The 12810-nt window shown below is 45.3% G+C and overlaps 1 protein-coding gene across 3 annotated transcripts; it reads left to right on the top strand.

Moving 5' to 3' along the window:
* Positions 1 to 268: 268 nt before the first annotated feature.
* LOC110856963 (flocculation protein FLO11) lies at positions 269 to 12588 on the top strand. Of its 3 annotated transcripts, XM_035857440.1 has the most exons (14): positions 269 to 565; positions 700 to 1319; positions 1392 to 1868; positions 2966 to 3165; positions 3519 to 3731; positions 3797 to 3865; positions 4362 to 4534; positions 4825 to 5094; positions 5639 to 6036; positions 6114 to 6250; positions 7927 to 9081; positions 10126 to 11577; positions 12224 to 12323; positions 12385 to 12588. In XM_035857440.1, the coding sequence occupies exons 5-12, from the start codon at positions 3702 to 3704 to the stop codon at positions 10417 to 10419; spliced, it is 2526 nt and encodes an 841-aa protein (XP_035713333.1). In that variant the 5' UTR covers positions 269 to 565; positions 700 to 1319; positions 1392 to 1868; positions 2966 to 3165; positions 3519 to 3701; the 3' UTR covers positions 10420 to 11577; positions 12224 to 12323; positions 12385 to 12588. The 3 variants fall into 3 exon arrangements, with proteins under 3 accessions (XP_035713333.1, XP_035713332.1, XP_021961246.2); XM_035857439.1 differs by having other exon boundaries at positions 269 to 1319; positions 1395 to 1868; XM_022105554.2 differs by having other exon boundaries at positions 269 to 1319.
* The last annotated feature ends 222 nt before the right edge of the window (positions 12589 to 12810 follow it).

Below are 12810 nucleotides of genomic sequence, written 5' to 3'. Positions count from 1 at the left end.
TTTTGATATAACCCGACCCGATTATTTCTGAACCTAATCCGCCCGAATCCGACCAGATAACGGGGGGTCGGGTCGATTTTAGCCCGGTTTAACCCGCACCCCGCTCACCTCTACTACATACCTTCCATACACATCTACCTACTTACTACCTGTCTCCAGGGCACGTTCTTCTTCTTCTTAAGATGCCGTATCTACAAATTAAGGAGGAGTCTATCTATATGCATACCATTCCACCAACTTACTACCTACTACCTGCATGCACACCTGCCTTCACTCACAACCTCTAACCAAACACAACACCACGTAATAACAACGTAAATAAATCCAATCCAATCCTACGCCTTAAATCTGCAAACACCACACCAAGAATTAATTTTCCTTTAACAACAAGAAGATTGACAAGTTTCCGCTAACGAGGGAAACCGTTCCAGTTAGCGTGGCTGTAGTAGCGGTTTAATGGGCATTATTCAATTACAAATTTCGGTAAACCAATAATAAATCAGGAATGTAATCTACTAAATAAACCGACAAAGTGTACGTACAAGATTCAAGAATCCGAAAGTAAGTAAGTAACATTACTCCCTCCCCTTGATGAAATCATGTAGATTCGGATTCAACAAACAACAAGGAGCAGAGTAAAGCAGAGCGCTGTCAATACAATAGTTTTGTAGGGAGTGAATTAATTGCAAAACTTTCCAGGAAAAGGAGCTGGAACAGTTTGGAGAACAAATCCAGCCAGGCAACCAACATCATCCTTCACTTGTTGGCTATATTATGAACGTCCTCCTGGACGGCAACCAACTCTCTGAGCTTTCTCTCTCTCTCAGAACGAGGAGAAAGTAAATAACTTTTGTTCTGACAATTGCCATTATACTCTCTCCACATCCATCCATCCATCCATCCATCCGACGAGCCGAGTGTGTCCTGTTCAACGTGAAGTATAACGATTTGAAATTCGTCTGGAAATTAAATCAGGACGACGAGTGGTGACTTTGTCGAGTGAAATAAGTAATGCGATGCAAAGTGTGATGTTTGATGGAGTTGTGGGGTCATTTTATACGTATGCATTTCAGAAGCTTATCGTTTCTCTCTCACATTTCCCCAGATAAGTGAAATATTATACGTTAAAGTTCTGATGAAAAGGAGTTTTTAAAGCGTCGTCGTGGTACAATCTACTCGATAAGAGCATTATCACAAATCTTGCCCCTTTGGGAGGTACGCGAATTTCTTCACCACGTGGTTACGTACTTACACCACCCCTGAAATAATTCCAGGGTCAGAATGGTGGTGCAATTAACATGGAGAAAAAAAAGAATAAGGTCTGTGAGATAACAAAAATCTGTCCTTTTTTATATCGTTAACACAAATAATCAATGTTATCTTCTTCGCAGCAGTACAAAACCACCTCAAAAATGGGAAGACTTTCGAGTAACAATACGACCACACCACCACCACCTTTGGGTCCAGGCCCTCGGACATTTTCAATATTAAGTGCGTTGAATGAGCTGTCCATATTTGACAAAGTGTCCTATCTCGAGCGAAACAATGGGGTAGAAGAGCTTTCTCTCCCGGGACGTGTGGCAGCGGAAGACCACCAGATAACCACCAGTGAAGGGGCAACCAAGCAGAGAAAGGCGCACCGTATCACTGTTCCGCATGAGACTGGGTTTTTTTCCGGGGCTGCTTTCACCCACCACCACGAGGACCACCACCACCACCCACCTCCTCGCAGACCACAATCCTCCTCAAGCAGATCAAGTGATCACGTGGGAGGAGGATTGCATGGTGTCGAATTCAACACGCCAAAACCACCAGACTGGATCCAGAAGATATTCCTGCTTATCAAATCTGGAAGGCTGGATGAATTGGTAGGTGCATGCTTTTCAGGCAGGGAGACACTCTTAGAAATCCGGTGTTAAAAGCGGTATTTATTCATGTATGTATGAGTCTATATTCCAAAATGGTATTGATAAGCGATATCGTGTTGTAATTAATGGCTCGGTAGTAAAATTTTACTAGTTTGGTAGCAAATTTTTATGGACCGGTATATACATAATTTTAATACCAAGCGGTAGTAAGTTTAACACCGAGAAATCAATTGCTGCCTGAAGCCTGACTATAACAGATTTCGAACAGTGTAGAAATCCAGTATTAAACTAATACCAAGCGGTATTCATGAATGACTCTATACAAAAGTGGTAGTGATACCTTCTAATAACTTGGTATTGAAATTTGACCATATCGGTAGCAAAATTTTGGTATAATTTTAATACCAACCGGTAGCAAGTTTAACACCGAGAAATCAATGACTACACCAGATTTCTACCAGTGCACGTGCCTAATTAGACTGAGCTGGCTGTTGTATGCCACGCCACTCACTTTCACGTGTTGCACTCCCTCCTCCCGCATAGGAATCTCGGAGACGGAGAGGATATGATAAATTTCCCCGATTACCCGTCTTGGCAGAGATGTATTGCAAATTAGGGAAAACTTTGCTTGGGTTTGCAAAGCTCTTTCCTAGGAGGACACGCGTCAGACGGTGATGAAGATCCCGTTTCAACGAGACCGACAAGCTGTTGACTCTCGAAAAAAGAAATGCTAAACAAGCTTGATGACAATTTTCATAATGTGTTTTACAAGTTTAAGGAGAAAGAAAGACGCGTCGGTCGAAATCATGCCAACTTTTCGCATAACTTGAGACAACAATCTTATGTAAATTGAATCAATTTGCGCGTCATGTCCTCCAAGCCAGTGGACGCGGAAGGACAGAGGGACAATGTCCCCACGGTTGTTCGATGTCGGCATCATCTCGCCATGCTATTTAACCCATGTTATGCTATCCTATATACAATATTAATATCCCCAAATGTCCCCATAGCTTCCGCGGCCACTGATCCGAGCAGCAATTGTCTCCTACTTGAGACAAAACTTTGTTCTCATTTGTATACTTCTTGTCCTTTTCTAGAAAATGTACCTTACCGGCCTCGACGCCACTGTGATTCGCCACTTGGTCAACGCCAAGGGAGGAAACTTGCTCCATTGTGCGGCCGGTGGGGGCAGCTTGGCACCTTGCAGTGGTTAGTTTCCATCCTGGGACGTTTGGCGGACACGGCGCTGAACGACCGTGACCAGAGTGGACGGACCCCCATTTTGAAAGCGCTCAAAGTACGTATGCAAATTCTAGAAGAAATCTCCCTTGAGTAAAATATTGAATTAACCAATTAATCTTTCATGATTTCCAATAAAAAAACCAATATTTAGTTCAACCAGTTTCTAAGTTTTTTGCCTAAAATCACGAAAAATCCCCTTTTTGGCATTGTTCGGTATAGGGAAAATTCCAAAACTTATGAAGAAAACTATAAAAAATCAAAGAGTTTTCCACAAAATACCAACAAACCACTCGTATTATGAGAAATTTTGAGAAATCTGAAATTTTTAAAAATACGCGATATGACGTGTTTGGTCTAAATGAGGTTAATTGCACGTCAAAAAAATCAAGCATATTTTTTCCTCCTTAGAAAAAGAGACTCCCCTGTTTCCAATGGTTGGTGCTAGAAACGTTGGCTGGGGGCAAGGCGCTCGTCCCGGTGGAGAGGGAACGCTCCCTCCTGCATCACGCGGCCTGCGACGGAAACCTGGTCGCTGTCCAATGGTTGACCCAAGTTCTTGCCGAGAGGGGAGTTTCCCTCGACTTGAAAGACATGTCAACCGGGATGACACCGTTGTGCGAGGTTTGGCACATTTTTTCTTAAATTTTTTAAAAATATGATAAGTGACACATGCCAATTTTTTTCAGGCTGCCTCGGCCGGAAAAGTGCTCGTATGTCATGAACTCATCTCACGTGGGGCGAACCCTTTACAACAGGTGAGAACATAGTGCTACGTCATATGCATAACCAACAATGTGATGGTGTGAAGTGCAACACTCGGATTTAGTTGAAATTTTGAAATTATGAAGTTCAAGTCAATACAACCAATGTTTCTTGACGCAGTGGTCAGAATTTATCAAAATATTTCAGGTCAAAGTTGAAAAACGGGGGGATTTTTACCAAGGGAACTCGAGTTTTTTTCTTAAGCTTGGTTAAAATCGCACATTTTTCAACTTTGGCCTAAAATATTTAGACAATTTCTAACCATTGGACAAATTGCGTCAAGAAACGTTGGTTATATTGAATTGAACTTCATAATTCCAAAATTTCAACAAAATCCGAGTGTTGCACTTAAAAACATCACATTGTAAGTAAGTGAAATGTCATGTACTACCATCGACACTCATGACACCACCATAATACCGCCTCTGTTTTATCACCTTTTTTACGGACTTATCACCTGAACAACAAGTTTCTCCCTTATTTATCCAGACAGAGCTTGGCTGGCGACCCATGGACTACGCGATCCGTCACAATCAAATCGAATGCGCCAATTATTTAACCATGGCGGAAACCGCGGCCTCCCTCGGAACCATGTTACACGCCCGTCTCCAAGAATTTCAAGCCCTGCAAGAAGACCACGACTCACTCCGGGGTCATTTTCGGTATGAAATTTTATTTTAAAGTGAGAAAACGATCACTTTTGTGGTGGAGCAGCATGCCTCCGCTACTTTTAAGTCGGGCTGTCATCAGTGGCCGCGGAAACCGTGGGGACATAGGGGGACATTGCCATTGTAGGATAGGGGAGGGCCAAGTTTATATAAGATGGGGAGATCATGCCTACATCAAACAACCCTTTGGACTTTGCCCCTCTGTCCCCCCTCACCCTTCCGCGGCCACTGCACACACATAACATACATCTAGATGAAAGTTATACGATTCAATAAAATTTCAGGGAACTGCTCCGCGTCGGAAAATGGTTGGCGAAGGAGAGGACGGATCTGATAAAGAATTTCTCCTCCATCGGACTCAAGTCTGCTAGTTCCTCTTCCCTTCTGGGTGGTGAAAACCTCGCTGGGACACGATTTTCCGACATGGAGCATAAATTGGGACAAGCGGAACAGGCTTCGAAGCATCTTCTTCTCAGGAACAAGAACACCACCGGCAACATTAGCACCATCGCCACGGAGTCTCTTATTGCTAACGGCGATGCATTTAATCTCCAGTGAGTGCCAGTCGTACGGTAACAATGACTGCGGAAGGTTGAGGGGACAATGTCCTCACAGTTATTCGATGTCCGCATCATCTCCCCATCTTGTATAAACCCGTCCCTTCCCCCTATCCTAAAATGTTAACGTCCCCAGATGTCCCCACGGATTCCGCGGCCACTCATACCCTACACCAATTCCTATGAGTGCCAGTCGTAAGGTAACAGTGGCCGCGGAAGCTTGAGGGGACAGATGTAGGGACAATGTCCTCACAGTAATTCGGACAATGTCCCCATCATCTTATACAAACCCGTCCCTCCCCTATCCCGCAATGTTAATGTCCCCACATGTCCCCTCAATCTTCCGCGGCCACTGGTAACCTACCCCAATTCCCCTGCTTTCACTTACTTTCTCCACCACCACCACCACGTCAACTAATTGCTTGTCCATACCATGTTCGCACCACTACTCGTAACAAATCACTCGTCCCATTTCCTATTCATTTATGCACAATCTCACCCCTTCATTCACCCAATATGTGATTCATTTCATGCAATGCAGACACATCCTGGCGGCTGCTCAACCAAGGTACGACGACCCACGTGGTCGTGGTCTCGGTGACCTCTCCCACCACCACCACCACCGCGCCAGGAAAAGTTCTGCCGCCTCCAGCAGCGACGACGAGGAGGACGACACCACCACGTTCCGCACCCCGGTGCCTATTTTCCCCTACTTTGATTCCAACCAGGTGGAGGTGCAAAAATGGGGACAACCTGATCAGAAGTCCTCCATTGCCCCGTGGCTATTGCCGAATAACAAGTCGAGACTGGGAGAAAACGACGTGCTTTCTCTTTCCCCTTCGCCACTAAATCAACTCGATTTGGTGGTTGAGACTCCTCCGCAAGCGGTGCGAATGTCCTCGTCGTCCTCGTCGACGTATTCCTCGACCAAGATGTCACGTGAGAGAAACATGACAATAATTCCACCTGAGGATGAATTTCATTTTATTTTATACCATTTTTTTGGGTTGAAACAGGAGGAAATTACGAAACAGGTGGAGGTGGAGGTGGAGCAGGTTACGATCTCAGTTCGCCGGCATTTTACAACAATGCGGAGAAAGTCGTGTCAGCCACCATTTTGGAAGTCATCGAGCCAAATTTGGTGTCCATTAAGGTAGAAAATATTAAATGTTGATGATGATTCGTTGAATGAGCAGAGCACCAACATTTACATGCACTTGAGACGAAGATGAAGATGAAGAAAGGGGCAAAGTTAGCTTTTCTTTCGCTTTACCAGTGGCCGCGGAAGGACAGAGGGACAATGTCCCCAGGGTTGTTCGATATCGGCATCATCTCCCCATTTTATATAAACCTGGCCCTCCCCTGTTAATGTCCCCACGCCTCCTTCCGCGGCCACTGCTATGTATTCATCCAATTTCTCTCTCTTTTGAATGCCTCCTTTCGCACGTTGTTTGATAGCTGGCGAGGAAGGAAGGAAATGCGGGTGGGTGGGTATGATCTGTGTCTAACTTTCATTAAAAGACGAGGCGGTCGTCGTTTTCTTTTCTTTCTCTCTGGGCTGCACTCAGAGCGACAGTTTGGTAAAGTGGATCTTCTCTCCCTTCTGCACTGCACCACCACCACCACCACCACCACTTGTAATGTAAGGATGAGGAGAAAGCAGATAAGACGGTGGTGGTGGTGGTCATAAGACGTGAATGAAACCGTCAAGAGGAGTTTTGATGCACAGGAAGAAGAAGAAGAGGAGAAAGGAGAAAATTAGTGGAGAGTTTCTTGAGTGCTATTGTCATAGCGGAATGTAAGGGTCAGAGGTTACAATTTACAATGGTGGTGGTGGTAGTGATGGAGGAATGCAATGTTATTACGTGGGGTAAACTGCTTTTTGTGATGGTTTTGTCTGTCTGCCTGCTTGTCCGTCGGTCCGTATTTTGAGAACGCTTTAACATAATTCAACGCCGTTTTCGCCATTGTTCTTATCATTCTTAGTTATCTATCGAGTTCGATAATCGGACCATCCCCATGAGACGAGGAGGTGTGGTCCAGAATTAAATTTAGTCTTAATTTTCATGTGGGGTATCATTTTAAAGGAAATTTCGCCCTGAAATCAACCCCGTAAATATTTTTTACCTGCAAACAATCCATGCCCGTCAGGTTGCGGTCAAAGGTCAAAACTACATAATCTTCATGTAATGTCCTCCTACACCCCTTTTTATCTTTGTTTTCCCCGGTTTATCACCAAACCAAGAGAAGAAGGGTGAAAAGATGGTCTTCTTATTCTTCGCATAAGAGCTACTCCTACTTACTGCCACTTGAGGAGAAGTGAAGCCATTCATCCAAATGTCGGATGGTTCCTGCCACCACCCGAGCAGTGTAGGCAGTGGCGCTGGTGGAATGCAATATGTCCCCCAAAGGGACGTTTCCATGCGTATACAGTTTCTCTCTCTCTTTAGAAATAAACTGACTTACAGACCTAATCAACTCATGTCATGTCGTGTACGGTGGTTTGGAACGCTTTGTATAAACGGTAACGGTTGCTCCGGAGAAGAATCTTGTCATACTTTATGTGCAGTCAATCTCTTAAAAAACGAAGTGGTGATCAGTGGCCGCGGAAGCAGGGGGACAATGTCCCCACAGTGATTCAATGTCCGCATCCTTATATAAACCCGTCCCTTCCCCCTATCTCTCCTACAATGTTAGCGTCCCCATATGTCCCTACACCTTCCGCGGCCACTGCCTGTGTAGTAGATCGACTACTCCTTTTCACTGCCCATTTCACTACCCCGTGAGTACTTAAGTAAGTAACGTAACCCAATTCTTTTATTTGCACAGGGACCTCCAGACCTCATCCGGGAAAGTACACGTGGCGACGTGACGATAGACTCCCCGAAAAAGAATTATACCGAAATCAGGGGGAGTTCTGCGTCCTCTTTGAAACAGCATCTGAATAAGAACAGCAACCTCGTCGGTGGTGGTGGTGGTGGGGAACCTCGTGTGCCAATTATTTCCAATTCCGCTGCTCCTTCTAACAAGTGCCAAAATCATCAATCGTCGTGCCGTGATACAGATGTGTTGCTCGCCACACCGCCACCGCCACCTCATCCATCATCACGCCGCAGTCATGGGCAAGTAATGTGTCTCGAGGAAGAGGAATCATCATCACCCCGCACCAAGGGGAACACAGTGTCAAAGGTTGACTTTGACGTTGACGTTAACGTTGACACTATTATTACCGAGGATAAACCGAAACCAGGGCGACTCAGACTGAATTCTACCACCGTGACCACGACCAGGTTACCCGATACCACCACCACTTTAGACGTCGTCACACTTCGTGACCATGACCCGATTGACTTATCCACCACCACTCAGCATAACTTCCATCATCCCTATGACGAAGATATCTCCTCCTACACCAGCTCGGCCCCACAAGATCACCTCGTCGTCCTCCTCCCAGAAAGCATTTCCACATCAAACACACCTGTGTTGCGGCGTTCTTTCTCATCTTTTTCCCACTCGTCAAGCACCGTCCTCCTCCCAAGTACCACCACCACCACCCAAGGCAGCTGCCCGCTAATGAGTCTCGAGTCAAGAAGTCTTCTCCACGACCCCACCACCCACCCCTCCCCATCCCCAACACCATCATCCGAAGCATCCCACACCGAGTCGGCCCTCGCTCCGCCACCATCCCACGCCTCCGGGGATGCCGGCTCTCACACCGAGTCGGCCAGAGAAGAGGAACATGTGGCTGTAACTGAGACGACGAAATCTAATCATGAACTACTTCATCTCGAAACGGGACAAGAAACCCATCTGTTTGGAGAGAATAATCAGCTCCAAAGAGGAAAAATCTTACCAACACCACCACCACCACGTGACGACCAAGAGGAAAATAATGCCCCTCAGCCACCAGGACGACCACCGCTTGTTTCTCCGTCATCATCATCATCGAGAATCTATAAAGCCTCCATTCACTACGTCACAAAAGTAAAGCAACATCATAAATCTTTTGCATTCACAATTGATGTGCTTTTTTCAATTAATGTCATTCTTCAAAACCCGGCTGCAATTTGCAGAGATTTATGACACACAGAGAGAGTGAGAGAGAGACCGCTTGGTTTCTGAAGAAAAAAGTGTAGGGATAGATAGTAGAAAGAAACTGACGGCGTGGTGTGATCTGCTACACGAGAGAGAGTGAGAGAGAAAGCAAGCAGGAGGAGAAAGGAGAAAGGAAGGCGATGGGAAAACTGAGAAATGCCCACGGCTGCATAGATTAGCTTCAATAAGTTTTATGGATCTTTTTTAATCAATGTTCTCCCTTCCTGGGAACGCTGTGATATATCATCTCTCGCTCGCTTAGTGGCGGCGGAGGATGGGTGGGGACGGAGGGGCAAGTAACCACATGCAGTTTCTTGTTCTTAGTTTCCAGTGCATGAAATGCAGCAAACCTGCAAGAAATTAAATACTTTTTTCAATTCGAAAATTTATATAAAAAGTCAAAATCATATTTTCGAAATTTTTACTGTATTTAACTTTCCAAAATTCTTAAACAAAAATTGGAAAAGCCGAAAAGGTCGGGGACAATGTCCCCATCATCTCCCCATCTTATACAAACCCCTCCCTCCCCCTATCCTACAATGATTACTTCCCCACATCCCCTCAGCCTCCGCAGCCACTGATCTCTCCTCTAAATAGCAGGATCCTCCAATGACCTCAAAAAGTTAGCGATTTTTTCTCTCTTCAACTCACCAAAATATCAAAAGTCATAAACTCCCCGAAGTATCCAGTGAGATTGAATAGAACCAATTTTATTTTTGCAATCGTCCGAATTATTGAGAAGCCACGACCACACCACGACCACCACCATTCCGTCGAACGAATCCTTCCCCATGTGTCAGTAGTTGGTCTGGTTTGGTGAAAAAGCATTATTATTATGTGTCAATCAACCGCAAAAACTCACCCGTCTGATGGATGATGATGTCTGTATGAAGCATGTATTCACTTCTTCTTCTTCCTCTTCCTCTCTTGCAGAATGGGCGTCGGCAGCCCCAGCAGCAGAGGAAAGCTTGGTACGAGATTGAAGCCTCGGACGAAGAGGGAGATGAAAATTCATTCCTTCGACAGCAGCCAAGACCATCACCAGGCCCACAGTCCACCATCCAGCAACAACCCAATAATACCACCACCACTTCCCCAAGTCAGACTCACTTGTCAGTTTCAAACCATGGCAGCCCTAGTAACTCTAATAATAACGAGCAGCGTCATGAATGTGATACCACGACCACGACCACGGCCTCCGAGCTAAATTGTGCAGACATTGTGTGAATTCAAAGATCACGGAGATTCTCACTTTCTCCGTATGCTTTCTCTTTCTCCTTTGAAGAGTAGTGATGGCTACCTAAAAAGAATATGTAAATTTTGATGAGCTGTCGGATCTCGCAGCAATTTCTTTACGAGGCACACTTTCACTTTCTCGTCATCTCGTAACAAAGAGGACACGAAGACGAAGAAGAAGTGGTCTTAACGAGGCGACGGAACAAGAAGTGGTGGTGTGGATATGGCCGGCATAAAAATCTGACTGTGCCATGTACCATGTACAAATCTTGGACACCTTCTTCCCCTTCTTCTTCTCCCCCCGCTTTCACCACGGCCCAGGAAAAAAGAACGAACATGAATAACCTTTCCCACTTATTGCTCAGGGTTTTACGTGCAGATAAAAAAAATCCGAGAGACGAGGAGGTAGACCTCCTACCAACTTTCTAATGGGCAACGAGGGCTTTCTCTCTGCCAATTCGGGACGATTATCCTCCTCACCGCTGCTACCGCCGTGGACGGGAACGTTCCAAAATTTGTCGCCAAATAAATCTTCTTAAGTGTGCCGCTCTCTTAGGAAAATTGCGACTGATTGATACACTTGAAGAGAAAGAGAAAGAGAAAGTTGGACTGATTTCATGAGTGCAAATTTACTTTTTTTTATGTCATGTTTTTTTTCTCTCTCTCTCTCTACTTTCAATAATATTGAGTACAAAGAAAATAAAAAAAAGAAACTCGACTTTCCCCCTGTGGAGAGGTTGTCTCAGAAATAAATGAATCCTTCCCGAGTAAATTTATTTAAGGAGGCAGATTGATTGTTGAACCTCCTCCTCGGCGGCATTGAGTTGATTATTATTTTTATTAATCGTTTCCTGTCCAAGGTATAAAAGTGAGAATCCCCGTGTTTCATTCACTTCATTCTTTCTCTGCAAACTGTTGGTTGCTCGGACCAACGAACGAGATCTGCTTTCTCCTCCCCATAAAAAAGTAGCTTTTGGGAATTGTCATCCCGCGTAATGGGTCAGTGGTCGTCATTGTTACTTTTGTGGGGCACGGTGTTCGGCTGCCTGAGCGTGGCTGCCGGGTCTCTCGGAGTGCGGCAGAGATCCGTCGAGTCTTGTGGACCTCATCCATTAATTGCTCTATTGGCCGCGGCCTCACGTCCATTCGGTAATATCATCATTTCCTTCGAGTCTCTTGCTTTTCGTGGTGCTTTGCCTCATCGTGTCTTTACCTCATTGACTTTCTCGGCTGCTTTTACGAAGAAGTCGTCTTCTTACGTGTACTTTCCACCACGACGGACTTTTACCCTCTCGCTTTCTCTCCATGGTGGTAGTGGTCCAGTGGCCGCGGAAGCCGTGGGGACAGTAACATTGTGGGATAGGGGAGGCCCGGGTTTGTATAAGATGGGCAGATGATCGAACAACCGTGGGGACATTGTCCGCGGCCACTGGTCGCCGTATCATCGTAACTAGTGGAAGGTCACTCTCTCTCTTCTCCCCGCTATCCCATCATTTGGCATGCAATGCTCATTTCACGGTCTGTGAACGTTTCTGCTACGAGTATTGCTTCCGTGGTCGTATAACTCTGGATTTTTGATGGTCCTTTGAAATAAATAAATCAAGAAGAAGGGAAGGAATCCAGTACACGCGGCGATGTATACTACCAAAAACTACATTATACGTACCCCTGCACATTTTGTACTGTTGTTGCAAAACCAGCATAACAAACCCCGCTTTCACTTTTACTTTCACTTTCACTCGCAGCCCTATTAAATCATCCGGTCAATTTCTAACCGCCTCATTCTTTCCACCAGCCACGTCCGCATCCTCCCTCAACGATCTGATCCGCGAGGTGCGACGAGATCCCGGCACTTGGTCCGAGATGCAAATCCTCCTCCGTCGATATGACGACTGGTCAGTTTCACTTTCACTGTGTAAAAATTGCAGTAATGCAAACCATTCATTTTTATCGCAGCGTTCGTGCAGGTGATGGCTTGCACTATAAGAGATCCTCCTCCTCCGCCAACATTTTCCTCACAAATTTTCGCGACAAAGACCAACCGTTACTTCAACCCCAGCAACTTTCTCCCTTCATTCTACACTCTCCCGCACCATCTAATCCCGACTTGGATTCTCCTGTTGGCAATGTTCCTGAATTTTGAAACCACACCACAACCAACCAACAACACGAACTTTAATGGGCGGCAGAACGGCAATTGATAAATAGCAAACCAACCGTTTCGTTTCATCGTCTTTTTCGCTTTCATTTCACTCATGAGAATAATTTCGACTTTGTATTTTCCTCTCAGAGTAATCGTCTCGTCTTTTTTCCCTTGCTTTCTCTCCACTTAGCACTTAATGTGAAGGTGATTTCGTACATGTAGATATTATGCATGCATAT

The sequence above is a fragment of the Folsomia candida genome, unplaced genomic scaffold, assembly GCF_002217175.1.
Source record: "Folsomia candida strain VU population unplaced genomic scaffold, ASM221717v1 Fcan01_Sc017, whole genome shotgun sequence".
NCBI classification, from domain to species: domain Eukaryota; kingdom Metazoa; phylum Arthropoda; class Collembola; order Entomobryomorpha; family Isotomidae; genus Folsomia; species Folsomia candida.
The sequence above is the reverse complement of the archived record's forward strand: the minus strand, read 5'-3'. Positions and strand labels throughout refer to the sequence as shown.